At 43.0% G+C, this 21,268-nt stretch overlaps 1 protein-coding gene across 2 annotated transcripts; it reads left to right on the forward strand.

The window, feature by feature from the left end:
• The first annotated feature begins 263 nt into the window (after positions 1–263).
• On the forward strand, positions 264–20,621 carry Znf329 (zinc finger protein 329). Of its 2 annotated transcripts, XM_047528353.1 has the most exons (3): positions 264–762; positions 15,102–15,233; positions 18,099–20,621. In XM_047528353.1, the coding sequence occupies exons 2-3, from the start codon at positions 15,203–15,205 to the stop codon at positions 19,664–19,666; spliced, it is 1,599 nt and encodes a 532-aa protein (XP_047384309.1). In that variant the 5' UTR covers positions 264–762; positions 15,102–15,202; the 3' UTR covers positions 19,667–20,621. The 2 variants fall into 2 exon arrangements, with proteins under 2 accessions (XP_047384309.1, XP_047384310.1); XM_047528354.1 differs by lacking the exon at positions 15,102–15,233 and having other exon boundaries at positions 18,099–20,618.
• The last annotated feature ends 647 nt before the right edge of the window (positions 20,622–21,268 follow it).

A 21,268-nucleotide genomic window follows, 5' to 3' on the forward strand; every position in this document is an offset into this window, starting at 1 on the left:
AAGCTGAGGAGACGTCCTCCTGGGACAGACCCGCAGGGAACTCACTTCGTTAAACTACGCGGTCCACAAACACAAGGCTTCGCAGCGCACGACGAGGTCCGCGGCGACTCGCTCCGCGGCCGGCCGGCGGCGTCCCACACACGGCGCTGACGTCGCGGGGTGAAAGGTCGCGAGTTCCCTCCGCCGACGCCCGCCGGTCGGGCCGGGGCCGCTGGCGACGCGGACATCCGGGTACTGAGGCGCGCGTGCGCAGTCGCCGCGAACATGGCCGCTGCCGGCCGCCCGCGGTGAGTCCCGCCGCGCCCCTCGGCCCTGCGGTGTCCCAGTTCCCCCAGAGAGCGGCGTGGGAGGGGAGCCGCGGGGTGCAGGGGGCGCGGCGTGTCGGCCGGCGGCTTCCAGGCGGGCGTGTGGCCGGCGAGTCGCCGCCCGCTCGGCTCTTCCCGGGCTCCGGCCGGTGCTCCCGCGGCGGCGTCTGGCCAGGGCGGCCGCGCTCAGGCCTGGCGCGGGGCAACCCGGGTCGCCGCCTGCAGTTCACCCCGCGCCCAGCGAGCGCCGGTTCACGTCCGACCAGCGGACTTCCCGCGGTCCCCCGAGTTCAGTGGTGCACCTCCTCAGGCGGCGCCCCGCCCCTTGGCTTTCGTTTCCATAGAAACGCGGAAGGACTTGGCGCTGGATCCTGCTCTGACCCCTCAGGTCTCACCGCGGGTGTTCCGTCCTTGACGAGCACCCGCGCGTTAATCCGTCCTTTGTGCCGCCTTTAAAGTAAGTTAGATCGCACGGTTATCACTCCAGCACCTTCCTCTGCCTTACATCACTATTGTTTTTTAAGTTTTTGAGGCAAAATTGATTTTCAGTGAAATGCTTAGCTCTTCATTGTGTAGTCCGATGAATTGTGGCAAAATTATCACCACCGCGGAGAGATCCCTTATCCGTGGCCAGTTTAAAAAATGTCGTGGGCTGGGGCGGGGCTCAGTGGTGCAGCGCTTGCCTAGCACGAGCGAGGCTTGGGTTGTATCCTCAGCACTGCCCATAAATAAACAACTGAAATAGTGCTCTCAAAAGTGCAATGACGTTAAAGGAATGTGGTTGTTAGGAACTTGGCTTGAAAAAAAATGTTCTTTTTTTCAGTATCGAGGATTGAACCCAGGCCTTGTACAGACTAGACCTGTGCTCCACCGAGACCGCACTCCAGCCCTCAAAATGGTTTTAATACCATGCTTTTCTTCTTCCCTTCTCCCCCTATAATAAATGACTTTCCTCTTTTTTTTTTTTTTTAATGTGTCAGGATCGAATCCAGGGGTGCTTAACCACTGAACCGTATCCCCAACCCTTTTTAGTTTTTACTTTGAAACAGTTTTTATTTTGAGACAGTTGCTGAGGCAGGCTTGGAACTTGCAATCCTCCTGCCTCAGCCTCCTGAACTGCTGGGATCACAGGCATGCGCCACTGTGCCCTGTGAACATTCCTGTTTTCTATTTCTTGTTTTTCTATTTCTCCATCCAGCTTTTTTTCCCCCGTCCACTTTACTTTTTTCTCCTTTCACCCAGCTTTTTATTTTGAAAAGTTTTACACCTACAGAAAAGTTGCAGAAATAGGTTAGTGAACACTTGAAAAATCATCCAGGTTCTCAGGTTATTAACAGTTTACCACATAAGCTTTTCTTTTCTTTTTTCCCCTCTGAAACACATGAACACGTTGCCTTTTTATATTTTACACATGCAGAGTAGCACAGGTTGGTGTGATACAGGTGTATATTTACATATGCCTGTTTGTGTTGACTGTAATACTGAAAGTATATTGTAGGCATCATGACACTTCACCCTGAAATATTTTTGCCTGCACGTCCTAAGCACAAGAACATTTTTGAACAAAACTAAAGTGTGGTTGCAATATCCAAGTACTTTATTATTGGTAAGCAATTCTTGTCTAATGTACAATCTGCACATAGCTGGGTCGTTTTTTGTATTTGCTTTGAACCAGAATCCAGTCCAGGATCAATGTTAAATTTTAGTTTTCATGTCTTTTTAGTCTCCTTCAACCTGTGATCTTATTGTTGTTGCTTTTTCTTCCAAGACATTGACTTTTTTTTTGAAAGAGCCAGCTGGTTGTTTTGTTATTTCTCCCCTTAGTGTTCAGTTGATATCCTCATGATTAAATTCAGGTTCTCCATCTTTCACAGGAAATTAAGTGAAGTCATGCTCTTTTTGGTGCCCACATGAGGAAGAACATAAAACTGGTTGTGGTCAAACTTTGGTCACATGGTTGAGGTGCTGTATTCCAGGGCTCTTCACCTTTTCCTGTTTGTACTCATTAAGTCATCCTTGGGGTAGCCCTTTAAAAAATTTTTCTTTTTTCATTTTTAGTTGTAGATGGACACAATACCTTTATTTTATTTATTTATTTCTATGTGGTGCTGAGGATCAAACCCAGTGCCTCAAACCTGCTAGGCAAGTACTCCAGCCCTGAGCCCCATCCCCAGCCTGGGGTAGCACTTTTAATAATTGTTATTTTTTGATTTATATTCATTCTGATGTACTCATATGTTTCAAATCCTTTTTATGGTTAGTGCTTTTTGTGTATTTAGAAACTTCATTTTGATAAGGATAGTCTTTAACGCTGTATTTTATTTTAATCATACTCAAGGTTTTTTTTTTTTTTTTGCTGTGCTGGGGATTGAACCCAGGGTCTTGCGCTTAACAGGCAAGCACTCTACAAACTGAGCTATAGCCCCAGCCCGATACTCAAGTTTTTTATGTGTGTGTATTTGTATTTGATTTTTATGGTCTTTTCCATTTGGAATTTATGTGTGTGACAGTGTTTATGAATTAGGATTTGTAATTTTTTTCCCATCTGTAAAGACAGTGAGAGAAGTACATACCTCTTGCTGAGGTATGAGGCTATGAGGCTGTTTTTTTGTTTTTTGTTTTTTTTTTTTTTCTTTTGATACTGGGAATTGAACCCAGGGGTCCTTAACCACTGAGTCGCACCCTTACCCCTTTTTATTTTTTATTTTGTGACATGGTCTCACTAAATTGCCTAGGGCCTTGGTAATTTGCTGAGACTGGCTTTGAATTTGGGATCATTCTGCCTCAGCCTCCCCAGTTGCTGGTTTAGACCACTTTTACCATCTTCCAAATTAAGCACCCAAGTATATTTGTGGCTCTCTGCCCTTCCCTTCTTTTCACTGACTGTTTAGTTACTGCAACCTAGTGAAGAACGACCACTTTGGGAGAGCAATTCCAGCTCCTCTTCTTCCCTTCTTTTGCTTTTTCCTGAATATTTCAGGAGCTGTTCTTATCTGTGTGAATTATAGCAATGATTTGTCCTGCTGCAGTGAGATTCCTCCAGAGATTTGCATTAGGAAGGCATTGCTTTTACAGGTGGTCTGGTAGGAGGCCTCATGATTTCAGTATTGGACCCCTTCATCCTTAGCACGGCGTATAGCTCCCCACTAACTCAAGTGTCCTTTTAAGTCTTCAGTATTTTTTCCAGTTCTTGGCACAAATAATGCTGTATGATGGGCTGGGGATATAGCTCAGTTGGTAGAGTGCCTGCCTCGCAAGCACAAGGCCCTGGGTTCAATCCCCAGCACCGCAAAAAAAAAAAAAAAAAAAGCTGTATGATTTTTGTTAGTTTTTATTTTCAAATTATTGTGGAACTTAAATTTTTAAGACATTTCTTGTTGATTATTGTTTTAGGAAGGTTTTGATTTTGGGTGTCAGTAGTTACTCAGCAAATGGATGGTTATTTACTGGGCACCTGAAGTACATCTATAAATAAACAGACCCAAATCCCTGCTGTGGCAGTGCTTATGATTTAGGGCAGTCATTTCCCTTGTTGAACTCAGACTTTTAAAAAAATAGTTATCCCTGAGCCTGGTGCAGTGGTGCACGCCTGTCATCTCAGAGACTCAGGACACTGAGGCAGGAGGCTTGCAAGCTCCAGGCCAGCCTGGGCAGTTTAGCGAGACCCATCTCAAAATGAAAAGAAGGGCTGGGATATAGCTCAGTGCTTGAGCACTCTGTCTCTAATCCCAAGTACCAACAAAACAGAACAAACTGACCTGCTTTACCAAAGAAAAGAAGAATTATATTTAACTGAGAAGAAAAAACGATAAATTTTTATTGTTTATTATTGTAGTGAGAATTGAAATTATTCTTAACAGGAACAGTATGCTTTGTGAATTGGTGTGGACTTAAATTCTAAAATAATTTCTATTGTGTATCATGCATATATACTCTGCTAAGTATGCTTATGGACTCCATGTGTATATTGTTAAAGATTTATTTATTATATCATTGAATCCTTACAGTGATGATGAACTGGGTAGCATTAGTGTTTTCATTTTTTACCTGAGGACACTGGGGCTTGAGAGAAGATCTGACTAAGCAGAGCTGGCCTTTGTACCAGGACCTGTTCACCTCCATGACATTCCTTATACCTGATCTGGCTATATCAGAGCAGGTTTACTTAGAAGATATAAAGCAGTATCTATGAATAATTAAATGTATGTGCTTTTTAATTAAATGAGTTTAGAAACTTACTAGTTGGTGGGGAATCTTATTATTAAAGAGGTGGTCGGATGTCTTCTTCATTTTGCAACTGGGAAGGGGAGTGAGAAACATTTCTTTTTGTATAAAAAAATAAAAAACTGTCTATTTTGGTGTTGATACCATGCCATTTTTGTTACTATTGCTTTGTAGTATAGTTGAAGTTCTGGTATTGCAATACCCCCTGTTTCATTCTTCCTGCCAAGGATTGCTTTAGCTATTCTGGGTTTCTTATTCTTCCAGATGAGTTTCATGATTGCTTGCTCTATTTCTGTAAGGTACATCATTGGGATTTTAATTGGAATTGCATTGAATCTGTATAGCACTTTTGGTAGTATGGCCATTTTGACAATATTAATTCTGCCTATCCAAGAACATGGGAGATCTTTCCATCTTCTAAGGTCTTCCTCAATTTCTTTCTTCAATGTTTTGTAGTTTTCATTGTAGAGATCTTTTACCTCTTTGGTTAGATTGATTCCCAAGTATTTAATTTTTTTTCAGGCTATTGCAAATGGAGTTGTTTTCCTCATTTCCCTTTCAGCTGTTTCGTCATTTGCCTATAAAAATGCTTTAGATTTATGTGTGTTGATTTTATAGCCTGCTATTTTGCTGAATTCATTGATGAGGTCTAGAAATTTTCTTGAGGAATTTTTTGTATCCTCTAAATATAGAATCATGTCATCAGCAAATAGTGACAGCTTAAGTTCCTCTTTTCCTATTCGTATCCCTTTAATTTCTTTAGTCTGCCTAATTGCTCTGGCTAGAATTTCGAGGACAATGTTGAATAGAAGTGTGAAAGACGACATCCCTGTCTTGCTCCTGTTTTTAAAGGGAATAGTTTCAGTTTTTCTCCATTAAGAATGATGTTGGCCATGGGCTTAGCATAAATAGCCTTTACAATGTTCAGGTATGTTCCTACTATCCCTGTTTTTTCTAGTGTTTTGAGCATGAAGGGGTGTTGTATTTTGTCGAACGTTTTTCTGTGACAATTGAAATAATCCTATGGTTCTTATTCTTAAGTCTATTGACATGATGGATTATGTTTATTGATTTATGGATGTTAAACCATCCTTGCATTCGAGGGATGAACCCCACTTGATCATGGTGCACGATTTTCTTAATATGTTTTGGATACGGTTTGCCAATATTTTGTTAAGGATCTTTGCATCTATATTCATCAAGGATGTTGGTCTAAAATTTTCTTTCCTTGATGTGTCTTTTCCTAGTTTGGGTATGAGGGTGATATAGAATGAGTTTGGTAGGGTACCCTCCTTTTCTATTCCCTGGAATACTTTGAGAAGTATTGGAATGAGTTCTTCTTTGAAGGTCTTGTAGAACTTGTCTGAGAACCCGTCTGGTCCTGGGCTTTTCTTGGATGGTAGGTTTTTAATGGCTCCTTCTATTTCATTACTTGATATTGATCTGTTTAAATTGTGTATGTCCTCCTGGTTCAGTGTGGGAGGAGCATATGTCTCTCGAAATTTGTCAATGTCTTCAGTAGTTTCTATTTTGTTGGAATACAGATTTTCAGAGTAGCTTCTCATTATATTATGTATCTCAGTGGTGTCTGTCGTAATATTTCCTTTCTCATCACGAATTTTAGTAATTTGAGTTTTCTCTCTCCTCTTTGTTAGTGTGGCTAAGGGTTTGTCTATTTTGTTTACTTTCTCAAAGAACCAACTTTTTGTTTTGTCAATTTTTTGAATTGTTTCTTTTGTTTCAGTTTCATTTATTTCAGCTCTGATTTTAATTATTTCCTGTCTTCTACTACTTTTGCTGTTATTCTGTTCTTCTTTTTCTAGGGCTTTAGCTGTAATGTTAGGTCATTTAGTTGTTGACTTTTCATTCTTTTCTGGAATGCGCTCCATGCAATGAATTTTCCTCTTAGTACTGCTTTCATAGTGTCCCAGAGATTTTGATATGTTGTATCGTCATTCTCATTGACATCTAAGAATTTTTTTATCTCCTCCCTGATGTTTTCTGTTATCCATGTTTCATTCAATAGCATATTATTTAGTCTCCAGGTGTTGGAGTAATTTCTGTTTTTTATTTTGTGATTGATTTCTATTCTCAGTCCATTATGATTTGATAGAACACAAGGCAGTAGCTCTATTTTTTTGCATTTCCTAAGGGCTGCTTTGTGGCATAACATATGGTCTTTTTTCGAGAAGGTTCCATGTGCTGCTGAGAAAAAAGTGAATCTGCTGGTTGATGGATGGAATATTCTATATATGTCTATTAAGTCTAGGTTATTGATTATGTTATTGAGTTGTATGGTTTCTTTGGCTGGTTTTTGTTTGGAAGGTCTATCTAGTGGTGACAGCGGTGTGTTAAGGTCACCCAGAATTATTGTGTTGTGGTCTATGTGATTCCTGAAATTGAGAAGAATTTGTTTGATGTACAGGGATGCACCATTGTTTGGGGCATAAATATTTACTATCGTTATGTCTTCCTGATTTATGGTTCTCTTAAGCAGTATGAAATGTCCTTCTTTATCCCTTCTGACTAGGTTTGACTTGAAGTCCACTTTATCTGATATAAGGATAGACACCCCCGCTTTTTTACTGAGTCCATGTGCATGGTAGGTTTTTTCCCATCCTTTCACCTTTAGTCTGTGGATGTCTTTTTCTGTAAGATGAGTCTCTTGCAGGCAGCATATTGTTGGGTCTTTCTTTTTAATCCATTCTGCCAGTCTATGTCTTTTGATTGATGAGTTTAGGCCATTAACGTACAGGGTTATTATTGAGATATGATTTGTATTCCCAGTCATTTGGCTTATTTTTGGTTTTTAAGTTGGCTTGGTTTCTCCTTTGATTGGTTTTTCTGAAATGTAGTTCCTCCCTTTGCTGACCTCCATTGTTGTTTTTCATTTCATCCTCATGGAATATTTTGTTGAGAACATTCTGTAGCACAGGCTTTCTATTTGTAAATTCTTCTAACTTTTGTTTATCACGGAAGGATTTTATTTCATCTTCAAGTCTGAAGGTTAGTTTTGCGGGGTATAGGATTCTTGGTTGGCAACCATGTTGTTTCAGAGCTTGAAATATGTTGTTCCAGGCCCTTCTAGCTTTTAGAGTCTGGGTTGAGAAGTCAGCTGCTATCCGTATTGGTCCCCCCCATATGTAATCTGATGCTTTTCTCTTGTGGCCTTCAAAATCCTATCTTTATTTTGAATGTTAGGCATTTTCATTATAATGTGCCTTGGTGTGGACGTGTTGTGATTTTGTGCATTTGGTGTTCTGTAAGCCTCTTGTATTTGATTTTCCATTTCATTCTTCAGGTTTGGGAAATTTTCTGATATTATTTCATTGAATAGGTTGTTCATTCCTTTGGTTTGTATCTCTGTGCCAATAATTCTTAAATTTGGTCTTTTCATGATGTCCCATAGTTCTTGGAGATTCTGTTCATGATTTCTTACCATCTTTTCTGTTTGGGCAACTTTATTTTCAAGATTAAATATTTTGTCTTCATTGTCTGAGGTTCTATCTACCAAGTGGTCTATTCTTTTGGTGATGCTTTCCATTGAGTTTTTTATTTGGTTTATTGTTTCCTTCATTTCAAGGATTTCCGTTTGTTTTCTTTTGAGTATCTCTATATCTTTGTTGAAATGATCTTTTGCTTCCTGCAGTTGCTCTTTCAGCTTATTGGTATTATCATTCATTGCCTGCATTTGCTCTCGTATCTCATCCTTTGCTTCACGAATCATCTTAATCATGTACAATCTGAAGTCCTTTTATGACATTTCTTCTAACATACTGTCATTGGATTCTATTAATGTAGAATCTAGATTTGTTTGGATCATTTTCTTCCCTTATTTTTTCATGTTGTTCATGTATCTTCCCCTCTAGCAGTGCAGATCTGGGGTATTGCAGATTTCCTCCTATAGGCTTATAGTGGCCCTATAGGTTTCCAAAACCCTTTCTTTAAGGGGAGATCAATATTAGCAGTGCCCAATTCAGACACTATGCAATCCTAGACCAAATAGCCCCTATGAGGACAATAACAAAATTGTCATAATAAACAGAATGAGTTCAAATATTATCTTCAGTAAAACAAACAGATTTGCAATAAGGTCTGCATTTTCTAATGGAGGACAAAGAGGACGCAGAGGGATGTAGAGTGTGACTGTTAATGGGATAAGAAAAGAATATACAGAAGTTCTAGATAATAGAAAGGGTGAGAGTGTAATCAAAAGAAATTGGATTTTAGCATGTGAAAAGGGAGAAAGAGACTCTGAGGGAACAGGTAAACAAAAGGAAAAGAGAGCAAGAAAAGTAAAGAAATAAAAACTTAAATTTTTTCAATAAGGAGAAAAAAGAAAATCTACAGTATAACAGTCATATAGTAATGAAACCTCCCAGAGTTCAGTAGCCTGATGCATGAGAGGTACCTGACAATGAGCTTCAAGCCACCAGCAGGCATCTCAGGATGGGTTTTGCCCCACCTAAAGATTGGAGCTGCAGCTTCCAGGATTATCCAAGATGGCTGCTCTGGCTTCTAAATGTGTTGGCAAATGGGGAGCTGCAGCTCAGGGTGTGATCGTGGTCAGCTGGAGGTCCTGGAGGCGGGATGCGGTCGGTCAGGCAGGGGTCCTGGAGGTCGGGTGTGTTTGGTGTGGTTATGGGATCCTGGAGGCCGGGTGCAATCAGTCGGTCTGGGGTCCTGGTGATAGGGCACAGTCAGTTGGTCTGGGGGTCCTGGCGGCAGGGAGCAGTCAGTCGATGTGAGGGTCCCAGAGGCAGGGAGTGATCGGTCGGGCTGAGGGATTCTGGAGACGGGGCTCAGTCAGTCTGGCCAGGGGTCCTATGGGGCCTGGCTGTTGTCTCAAAATGGCGGCAGCCACGTGTAATCAAACCTGCAGGTACTATAACAGAGAACTTCCAGGCAACAGCAGGCAGCTGGTGCTGCACTGGCGGTCGGCGATCAGTTTGCTGACTGTTGTCGGACGATCCGGAGGTGAACCTTGTGCGTTGGGTGATGGATAGGTGTAAGGCAGGCGATGGACAGGCAAGAGGCAGGCAAATGGCGGATGATAGGCGCCTGACAGTGAGCAATCTGCACTCAAAAAAGGCGTCGATATGCTGGCAGACTGCAGGTCCTCACAGCAGACAAATGGGGTAAACACCAGGGAATCAATAAGCAGCAAAAACTTCCTCACCAAGAAACAGATATCCTCTGCTTGAAACCGGAGTTACGGAGCGACAAGGAAGGCAGCCTCCCTCTAGTCCGCCATCTTGGATCCCACATATAATTTTTGATCCTTTGTGTCTAGCTCTTTTTTTTTTTTGTGATACTGGGGATTGGACCTAGGGGTGTTCTACCTCTAAGCAACATGTCCAACTCTGTTATTTGTTGTTTTGTTTTGAGAAAAGATCTTGATAAATTGCTGAGGCCAACCTCAGTCCTCCTGCCTCAGCAGCTGCTGGGATCACAGTCTGTGATTGCTCTTGACTATTATGTCTGGCTTTTTTTATTCAGCAAAATGTTTCCAAGATTCTTCCGTATTGTAGCGTGTGTCTACACCTTGTTTCTTATTATGAATCGCAGACCGGACCAAGTCTTTTGTTTCTGAAGTGTTCCAAGATAGATTTTGATGTTTAAAAGAAAAATATGTGTTACAGTGGCTTGAGTTTTGCCAGGAATGGTGATGCACGCCTGTAATCTCAGCAGCTTGGGAGGCCAAGACAGGAGAAGGCGCTAAGCAACTCAGTGAGACCCTGTCACCCCGTCTCTAAATAAAATACAAAATAGGGCTGGGGACGTGGCTCAGTTGTTGAGTGTCCCTGAGTTCAGTCCCCAGTGGGGTGCCCCCCCTGAAAAAATGGCTTGACTTTCCTCTTGTTAGGATCCACTTTTTAAACTTTCCATCCCTTGCATCTCTTATAGTTACCTGTTGTGCATGTACTAGTCCTCCAGAACCAAGTAGGTTAAACTGAAGCATCTGGCTGGGAGGAACTCTCCAGGGCTTGTTTTCCAAAGAAAAATATATAGAGGAACAAAACTTAAGCCTCCCTAGGTGTATTACAAAGCTGTTCATAAAGTAACTCAGTGAGCCTAGTGAATGGAAATATGTAGTACCCAAGTCAACATTCTGCTTTAAAGAGTAATAAATGCAGGTGAGTTAAAAAATGAATATATCATCGTATCACATTTTGTTTATCCTTTTGTCAGCAATGAGTGTTTAAATTGTTTCTACTTTTTGGAACTGATTGTGGTTAGTGAGTATGAAATGTGATCACATTGCAGTTCAAGTTTGTACTTTTCTGATGGTTAATGATGTTGAGTATCTTTGGTTTATTGATCAATTTTGTATCTTTGGAGAGCTATTAAAATCTTTTGTCCATTAAAAATTTTTTTTAGATGTAAATGGACACAACACCTCTATTTTATTTATTTTTATGTGGTGCTGAGGATCAAACCCAGTGCCTCACGCATACTAGGCATGCGCTGCACCACTGAGCTACAACTCTAGCCCCTTGTCATTTCTCATATGGGTTGTGTTTTATTGTTGAATTTATTTTTTTCTAAATACCACTCCTTTTTCAGACATGTGATTTGCACACATTTTCTCCTACTGTGTGAGTTTGATTTTACTTTTTCCATGACATCTTTGAAGCATACAAGCTTTTAATTTTCATGTATTCTAGTTTGTTAATCTTTTTTTTTTTTTTTTTGTCATTGTTGCTTGTACTTTTGGTGTTATAGAAACTTTTCCAAAGACTTAGGACTGTATGCCTGTGTTCTTTTCTAAGATTTGTATAGTTTAGCTCTTAATTAAGACATGTGATCCATTTGGGTTACTTTTTGTGAGATGTGCACTCTTTTTTTTTTTTTTTTTGCGGTACTGGGGATCGAACTCAGGGCCTTGTGCTTGCGAGGCAAGCCCTCTACCAGCTGAGCTATCTCCCCAGCCCTGCACTCTTTTTTGATGAGTACTTTGCAGTGCGCCTTTCATCATCTTTAAAATTTTTAAAAAAATTTATTTATTTTCACGTGGTGCTGGGAATCATACCCAGAGCCTCACGTGCTAAGCAAGTGCTCCACCACTGAGCCACAACCCAGCCCTGCCTTTCACCATCTTTTTTTTTTTTTTTTTTGGCGGTGCTGGGGATTGAACCCAGGGTCTTGTGCTTGTAGGGCAAGCGCTCTACCAACTGAGCTGTATCCCCAGCCCTTGAGCTATCTCCCCAGCCTGGCCTTTCACCATCTTGAAAGGCATTGTACAGGTAGTGTTAAATAGCCATGTACCTTTAAAAATTCTAAATCTCTAAGTTCATGCAAGAAATCAATAAAAGGAAAAAATATTTGTTTTAAAAACATGTTTCTTTGAATATTTGGATGTGGTATCTAGAAGACTAGGAAGAGTCAGGTGTTAAAGAATATGTGTTTGTCTTCTGCAAAATTGGATGGGATGAAGGAGCAGGTGCTGCTGGGGAGGTCGATGCATGTGGTACCTCAGTGGAAGTAGCTCTCAGCACTCAGGGCCCACTGCATAACAAGATGCCTTAACCACAGGGGAGGGTCATTCCCCCTCCTGTAGCTACCCTGGAACGGCACAGGGCAGCTTGTCACAGCAGTTCTACAGCTCTGAAGTCTCACTGAAACTGATCTCTGTGCCTTTTTTCTTGCGTGTTGGGGATGGAACCTAGGGCTTTGCTCATGCTAGGCAAGTATTCTACCACTGAGCCAAACCTCAGCCCAGCATCCTGTATGTAGAAAGATTTGGAGATAACCTCCTTTGGAAGTAGTGGGAAGGAGGACAGGCGGGTTAGGGGAAGAATCAACAATACTGGAGACTTCAGAGAAGTGTGTGCAGGTCAGAGGAGGAGTGGGAAGTGAACAACATTGAGATGAGTTTTTTACATTAATTTTTGCCATTGTATTGTCAAAAGTAGTAGGGCATAAGCGTGGGATGGCAGCAATTAAGATGTTTTCAGAAAAATTTTAATTCATGAAATTCAGTAGGATTCTTGCATGAAATGCCTTAATGTAATACCATTTTCCTTAATCTGTCCAAATGTCTTCCTGTATACTGGTGATAATTTGTTAACTCACTGTGGGACTCAGGTCCTTGTCATCTGAGGATGGCTTAGTTGGTTTAGACTGCTGCAGGAAAATGCCATAAACTGTGTGTCTTAGGAACAAGAAAGGGTTGTTTCTTACAGATCTGGGGGCTAGGAGGTCCACGATCAAGGCACAGGAATCCTTGTTGAATGAGGACTTGCTTTCTGGGTCACAGTTAGTGACTTCTCACTTGTCCCCATGAGCTCTCTAGGGCTGCTGCTTTTTTCTATAACAATTTATGTATTTCAAATGGACAAAAATTAGTAGTATTTACAGTATTTTTAGATAAATTGCCTTTGGGAGCTTTCTTTCTAGTACCTTGAGATCTATAAGATGTATCGAGAAAATTTACTACTGTGGAAAATGAAGATTGCTTAAAGCAAATGGGGAGAAGGCCTGCAGTTTTTCTTCTGCTTGCCCCCCCTTTTTTTGTTAAATTTTTTAAAGTTATCAGTGGATCTTTTATTTATTCATATATGGTGCTGAGTATCGAATCCAGGGCCTCACACATTCCAGGCAAGCACTCTACCACTGAGCCACAACTCCAGCCCCACTTTTATTTATTTATTTAGTTTTTGCAGTACTGGGGATTGAACCCAGGGCCTTGTGCTTTTGAGGAAAGCACTCTGCCAACTGAGCTGTATCCCCAGCCCACACTTTTTATTCTTGACAAATGACGGTAACACTATCCTTCTGGCAGCTCAGGAGTCTGGTATTTTCTTTAGGCATCATTGAGGCCTGCATCTCTTGCAGAACAACTTTGATGCTGTGTAAATTCTGCCATTTTGCTAGCCGGTTCTTGGGTTCCTCACTCCATTAGAACCATTGTCTCCCTGCATGTTTATTTCCATCATGGACCTTACAAAGGGGGCTGGTCCTGGGTATCTGTTTTAAGGCTTCGGTTTTTATAAACAGTTTTTGGAGGCCCAGTCACCAGCCCTGTCCACCTTTGTTTTTTGGTACAGGGAATTGAATGAGCCCAAGGTGCTCAACCACTTGGCTACATCCCCAGCCCTTTTAAAATATATTTTATTTAGGGACAGGGCCTTGCTGAGTTGCTTAGGGCCTTGCTAATTTGCTGATGCTAACTTTGAACTCCCATCCTCCCGCCTCAGCCTCCCTAGCCGCTGAAATTACAGGCACACGCCACTGTGTCTGGCATCCCTGTGCATCTGTCTCATGTCTTCATCTTCTAGACCCCAGCTAACTGTGCCATCTCTTACTCCTTTCTGGTCTTCTTTAAGTTCTTCCAACAGTTGGAAATTGCAAAGGACTTTTACTCCTGAGCCAGTGGTGGCCGCTACTTTGTGACTTTGGGTCTTCTTTCATAACGATGTCAATCCCATTTTTTGTTTTTGGTAACAGGGGCACTTAACTAACCACTGAGTTATATCCCCAGCCCTTTTTTATGTTTTGAGACAAGGTCTTGCTGGGTTGCTTAGGGCATTGATAAATTGTTGAGGTTGGCCTTGAACTTGGAATCCTCCTGCTTCAGCCTACTGAGCTGCTGGAATTGCAGGCATGTGCCCCGTGCTGGTGTCAATCTCATTCCTGAGACCTCCACCTTCATGACCCACTCACCTCCCCAACGCCCTGCCTTCTGACCCGTCACACTGACCCACTCGCCTCCCCCACAGCCCTGCCTTCTGACCTGTCACACTGAAGATAGGATCAGTACAGCTTTTGGAAAGGGTGACATTCAAGCCCAAGTAGAAGGTACAGCTGACACGGTTACTTTTCATCAAGGAGAGAGAATTCAGTGTGAGAAACGAGTCTGAGTTGAGGGCAGTGTCTGGTTTGTTGTTTGTGAAGGAACTTCCCCTGATGTCTTAGAACACAGTGCTGTGGTGCTCTGACGTACCAGGTTGTTGGTCCACAGAATGGCCAAGCTTTCTTCTCCTCTGTGAAAACTCCTTCCCTGATGTCTTTGAGCACATGGTACTGTACTGCTCTGAGGTCCCCTGGTGGTCCACAGGATGGATGGTCGAGCATAATGGCGGTATTCTGAGTATGGTAGCAGAATTGACCTCTTCAGGCAGGCTCATCAGATGCTGCATTTCCCTTACTTTGATGCTGTGGCAGCTTAACACCTCTGAAGGTATTGGACACTTGCAAGGAGTACTGCCACTGTGCAGTCTGTAGTGGCTGCTTCTCGAGTCACAAGGTGTCTTGAAGGCTTAAGTTGGGTTATTACGGTAATAGGGAGCCTGTAATCCAGTGATTCAGGAGTCTGAGGCAGGAGAATTGAAAGTTCAAGGGCAACCTCAGTGATTTAACAAGGCCCCGTCACAAAACAAAACATAGTGCTGGTGATGTGTCTTAATGGTAAAGTGGCCCTGGGCTCAATTCTCAGTACCAGAAAAAATTACTACAGTTTCATTGAAATATAATTGATACACTATATGATTCTCCCATTCAAAGCTTAGCATTCAGTGGTTTTTAGTATGTGTGTCAAGTTGAGAGATCATTCCCAGTATCCATTTCCAGAATCTTTTCATCAGCCCAAGAAGAAACCTGTATCCATTAGTGGTCAACGTCCTCTTCTACCTCAGCTGCTGGCGACACTGATCTACGTTCTGGCTCTGTAGATGCTCAGTTTCACAGAAATAAGATCCTGTGGTATGTCCGCATGCTTGGCTTCCTTCATGGAGTGTAGTGGTTCTGATGCTTGTCCATGTGAGTGCCTATTGGTGCTTCATTCCTTTGTATGGTCGAATAAACTTCATTGTGGGTAGATCATGCTCTGTTTATCGATTCAGGAGCTGATGAACATGTATTTGGATTGTTTCTGGTTTATTTTTCTCTTTTTTTTTTTTTTTTTTTTTTTGGGTGCTGGGGTTCGAACCCAGGGCCTTGTGCTTACAAGGCAAGCACTCTACCAACTGAGCTATCTCCCCAGCCCCTTATTTTTCTCTTGAACAGATAACTAGAATTGCTGGATCCTATGATAATCAGGTTTTCATTATTCCAAATGGATAGGGGTTCATTTTACCTATTTTTTTTTTTTTTTTGCATTGTTTTTTAGCTGGTCCCTGTGGTAGTCAGGACACAGGTCTGTCAGGGTGTGGTGTGGCCTTAGTTCAGTGGGTTCCTTGATTTATGTCCATGGTCAGCAAATGTTCCACCTGTACCTAGAAGGCATCTGGCTCTCATTAGTCCATGGTCCTTCATCCTAACGTGATGGGGCTAGCTGTTTACATTCTCTCCTGCTCATCCCTATGCACTTTTTTTGAATTTTCATTTCTGAAAGCATGTGCTCACTGTGGTTGGATTTAGGTATCTCCCTGCAGTTGTGGGTAAGACTTTGCTCTGTGTTTTGCTGCATTTTCTAGGTATTTGTTGCCCTGTGATGCTTGCTGGGTGTTTTTATTTGGTTAGTAAAGGGACATAAAAAACCCTTCCTTGGTTGGCATTTGTCTGTTCCACCCTGTTGCTGGCCTTCTGTGTCTTTTTGCTTTGGTGTGTCTGTTATAAACAACTTCAACAGAATTGTTCTGTCCCATCAAGGCTGTTTACGTTTACTGTTATTGGTGACATCCTGCTTCCTACTTTTTAGTTAGCCTGTTTTAATTGTACTGTTGGTCCTCCATGCCAGCTTCTCCTGAATTGATCTGGCTTTATTATTCTTCCTTCCCTCTACAATGTCTTTGTACCTCAGCACTATTGACATTTGGGGTTGGACCATTTCCTGTTTTGGGGGCCATCCTGTATGTCCTAGGATGTTCAGCAGCTCCCTGGCCTCTGCCCCTAAATGCTAGAATCCCTAGTCGTGACAGAAGCATCTCCCAACATGGCCAAGTATCTTCTGGGGATAGAGCCATCTGCAGGTGAAATCCACACCTACTCAGGGGATGGAGCTTAGTGGTAGTGCCTTTGTTAAAAAAAACATTTTAATTAGTTAGACATGATGGTAGGATGCACTTTGATACATCATATATAAAGTAGTATGATTTCTCATTCTTCTGGTCATATGTGATGTAGAATCCCACTGGTTGTATATTATATGTACACAGGGTAATAATGTCTGATTCAGTCTACTGTCTTTCCTACTAGTGGTAGCACTTTTTTCTGGCATGTATGAGGCCCTGGGTTTGACCCAGCACTGCCAGACACACACACCCAGCTACCTCTGGGCTTGGAAGTTTTGCATCACACTTACTCTTTTATTCCGACAAGCTCTAACAGGATTCAGGGGAAACACAGGGACGTAGTCCTTCTCCCCTTTCCCATCTCAGAGGCTACTGGCACTGCTGCCCACTGTGCAGTCCCTCTGGCTAACCTCCCAGTTGTTGGCACTGCAGGCCCATCTCGCTCACTTCCTTCTGGGTTTTTCCTGAAGAACAGCACTCTCCATTCTTTTGGCGTGTGTCCTTGGAGTTAAACTCTGCCCTTATCTCATTAACTGTGAGTTCCTAATTGCTGTGGGTGATCTGTGGCAGTCCTTCCTGCTCTTCACTGCTGGTCTGTCTTCTCCCTCTGGTCTTCCGACCATCGCCCAGGCCTGGCTGGCTCGCGTTTCTCCTACCTGCAACTCTTGCTTTTTGAGTCTGAGATGCCTACGTGGCTTTGCTGGATGGGCGTGCCCATTGTGCTGTTTGTTCTCCAGACGTCTCTCCCGCTGCCCATGCTGGCCTGCAGCTTGTGCTCCTCCTGCCTCAGCATTTTCAGTGCTGGGATCACAGGCACGTACCATGCTTCTGCTTTTTACATCTTGTTTTAATGACTGCTACCAGATTATCCTGCCAAGCTGACTGACCACTTTATATGCCTTTTAACTTACTTCTCACGTGACCTGCATGAGTTTTGTATTATCACACTTTTTACTTTTGTCTATATGAAATGTATATATTTTGTGGTCTTAAGGTTAGTTTGTAATTCCGTGACATGACAGAATGAGCAAGTATTTTCCTTTTCTCTCTAGGAAGTGCTTCTTTGTATCCTTGGCCTGTTTTTTTTTTTTTTCCTTTTTGTACTATTCTGTTTGAATTTTTTATAGATTTTGGGCATTAATCTTTCTCCACTTTTATACTTTATGAAATTTTTTCTCTATCTGCCACTTATGTTTTGTGTCTTTTTTTTTTTTTTTTTTTTTTTTTGATACTGGGGACTGATCCCAGGGCATTTAACCACTGGACCATATCCCCAGCCCTTTTTTATATTTTATTTAGAGACAGGATCTTGCTGAATTACTTAGGGCCTCGCTATGTTGCAGAGGCTGCTTTAAACTGATGATCCTCCTGCCTTAGCCTCCCCAGTTGCTGGGAGTACAGGTGTAGGCCCCCACGCCCAGCTTGTCTTGTCTTTTATTTTGTGGGAATTTTAAATGTTGATGTCAAATTTGGTTCTCATTTTACCTCTCCCTTGCACAGATGTGAATTTTATAAAGAAAACAAGTAAGAATACATATACATCTTGCCCATCGCTGTTTTCCATTCCTCTTTCAAATACAGGTTTGTGTGCCTTACTCTGTCTTTTTCTTTTCAGCTTGTGACATGAGACTGGAAGTGACACCCCAGAATGTTCCTGAGGACCTACCATCCTGTGACACAGACATGGAAAGTCCCAGAAGGGAGGGCCCCTACTTCTCTGTTCCAAGTGGCAGTTGGGACTGTGAGAGCCACGAGAGACATTTGAGACAGTCTGCTTTAACTCAGGAGAAACCAGTGACTCAGGAAGCCGTCTGTGAGTGTCTTGGTTTTGGGGAGCATTTGAGTGCAAGTTCAGGCCTTTCACCACCTCTGAGAGTTGCAGCAACAAATGGTTTCCATATACGCGACTCAGATGTTGAGATTTTGGACTGTGGAAGAACATTTAGCCACTCCCTGGAAGTCACTCAGTGTGGAAGAGGTCACATGAGAGAGAAGCCCCATAAATACTCAGGCAGTGTTAAGTCTTTCAACCATTTTATCCTTCTTGGTGACCAAAAACTAATGAAGAGAGGCAGGAAGCCTCACCAAGGGAAGGATGTTGGGGATGTCTTTACTCTGAGTTCCTCTCCTCATGGAAGCAAAGGTCACCCCATGGAGAAACCGTATAAGTGCACTGAATGTGACAAATGCTTCAGACGGAACTCGTCCCTTGTTTTGCATCACCGAACTCACACTGGAGAGAAACCATACACCTGTAATGAGTGTGGAAAATCTTTCTCCAAGAACTACAACTTGATTGTGCATCAGAGGATCCATACAGGAGAGAAGCCCTATAAGTGCTCTAAATGTGGGAAAGCTTTTAGTGATGGGTCAGCTCTGACACAGCACCAGAGGATCCACACAGGTGAGAGACCTTATGAATGTTTAGAATGTGGAAAGACCTTCAACCGAAACTCATCCCTGATTTTGCATCAAAGAACTCATACAGGGGAAAAGCCATATAGATGTAATGAGTGTGGGAAACCCTTTACTGACATCTCTCACCTCACTGTGCATCTCAGAATCCACACTGGTGAGAAGCCCTACGAGTGTAGCAAATGTGGAAAGGCTTTCCGAGATGGCTCATATCTCACTCAGCACGAGAGGACTCATACCGGAGAGAAGCCCTTTGAGTGTGTGGAGTGTGGGAAATCCTTCAACCGTAACTCCCACCTCATTGTGCATCAAAAAATCCATTCTGGGGAGAAACCCTATGAATGTAAAGAGTGTGGTAAAACGTTCATTGAAAGTGCGTACCTCATCAGGCACCAGAGGATTCATACTGGTGAGAAGCCATATGGCTGCAACCAGTGTCAGAAGCTTTTCAGGAACATTGCTGGCCTCATCCGGCACCAGAGGACTCATACTGGTGAGAAACCCTATGAGTGTAATCAGTGTGGCAAGGCTTTCAGGGACAGCTCCTGCCTGACCAAGCACCAGAGAGTTCACACAAAGGAGACTCCATACCAGTGTGTGGAATGTGGAAAGTCTTTCAAGCAGAACTCTCATTTGGCAGTACATCAGAGACTCCATGACAGGGAAGGCCCCAGCCAGTGTCCTCAGTGTGGGAAACTGTTTAGAAGGAAGGCATCCCTTGTCCGACATCAGAGAGCACACCCCAAAGACCAGCCTGTAGAAACATAGTGGACATGAGGCCGTGCTTCTCCCCGCTTAGTCTGATGGCACCATTCCCTGCTTAGCAGAGAAGAATCCTTGGAGATAGCAGAGACTCGATGGACAAGACATTCCATGGCCCTGTTACATCTGTCAGCGGGGAACTCCTGGAGAGAGCGCTGGATGATGATAAGTGGGGAAGAGGCGTCAGGAATGACTGAGACTGTACAGGACAGGATAGTGGGACACTGGAATAAAATGGGGGAATGTGAGCAGGATAGTTCCCGAAGAGATCCACCCGCTTCACATCAGGGTGCTCACCCTGGGAAGAGCTTGTGTGAGTCCAGTAAGTAATTTGTAGGAAGAATCCTGTGACAGTGAATATTCACACTCAACTTGTGAGTGTGACCAGGCAGAGAAACTTTGGCAGGCGCTCATGCTGAGCTTTTATTCCAGCAAAGCATGCTGTTGAGCCGTCCCGCAGGGAGCTCCTCCTGCAGTGGCACAGAATTGCAGTTAGATTTGCTGTGTGTGTGAGCTGTAGTCCTTTCGGAATCTGTGGACTCCCCAGAAGGGGAACCAGACCAAGGAGTGCTGTGGACAGTGAAGTCATCCCTCTTAAGACAACAGCAGGTTCCTCTGGATGGACAGCTGCTTCCAGGAAACATGACCCACTCACTGGTTGAAGCAAGATCCTGAGCTGTCGGGTTTGCATTATCACTTCCCACTCCCAGCACTGCTGCTCTTGGAGGCCGCTTCCCATTCGTTTCATACAGCCACTCTGAATAATTATAAAGGTTTTGTTGCCATGTTGAAAATGCTTGTGATGTGACAAAAAGAAGGCATAAAATAGGAGATTTACCATCATTACAGTCCATGTAAAGATGTGTGTGCATACGGATGTAGATTAGAAGTAGATGTTGGAGAAATAAACAGATGGTCATTAGAAGACTGGAATTGTGCCTGGGCTTTTTCCTCTATTACAAGTCATTAATAATTTGATAATGAATTAAAAAGGAAAGCCAAGAGGATGTGCATTAGGAGTTTCTTGGGCCTTCTTTGCCAGTCGGGGGCTAGGCTAGGGCCACAGGAAGCCGTAGCATTAGGGGTGCATCCAGGTAGAAGAATCTCTGGAATCAGCATCCCTCATCTTAGGCAGGGGATTCATTTCCTTCCTTGGAACATGGATAGAGTGGGGTTGTCATTGTGGAGGAAAGCCTGGGTCTCAGAGAACAGGAGGGCAAAGAGAGTTATGGGGCAACCCTTGTACATCCTTTCTGAGGCCTTGTGGTGGCTGACTGCTTGATACAGTCCCAGTGTCCTGAGTGGATCCCTTGGAATTTTGCCTTCCCCTGTCTTCTCTGGCCCCTGTGAAGAGGGAGTCAGTGCAAAGACTGCTCTGAGCTAAGCTATGAGTTGTATGAATTAGAAACCTGGTCAGGTATTTCAGACTTCTCCATGGGTGCCCTTTCCTATCGGGAAGTACTATCAGATGAACCCCAAAGAGGGGTATGAGGGTGGCCTAGTCCCCACCTGCCTTCACTGCTGCCTGTCCTGTAGTCCTGCAGTGTGCCAGCAAACTTCATGAAGATTGGCAATTTGATAGGTATAGGTGTCCTTTTATTTCTATAA

This window comes from Sciurus carolinensis, chromosome 16 (assembly GCF_902686445.1).
Source record: "Sciurus carolinensis chromosome 16, mSciCar1.2, whole genome shotgun sequence".
Lineage (NCBI taxonomy): Eukaryota > Metazoa > Chordata > Mammalia > Rodentia > Sciuridae > Sciurus > Sciurus carolinensis.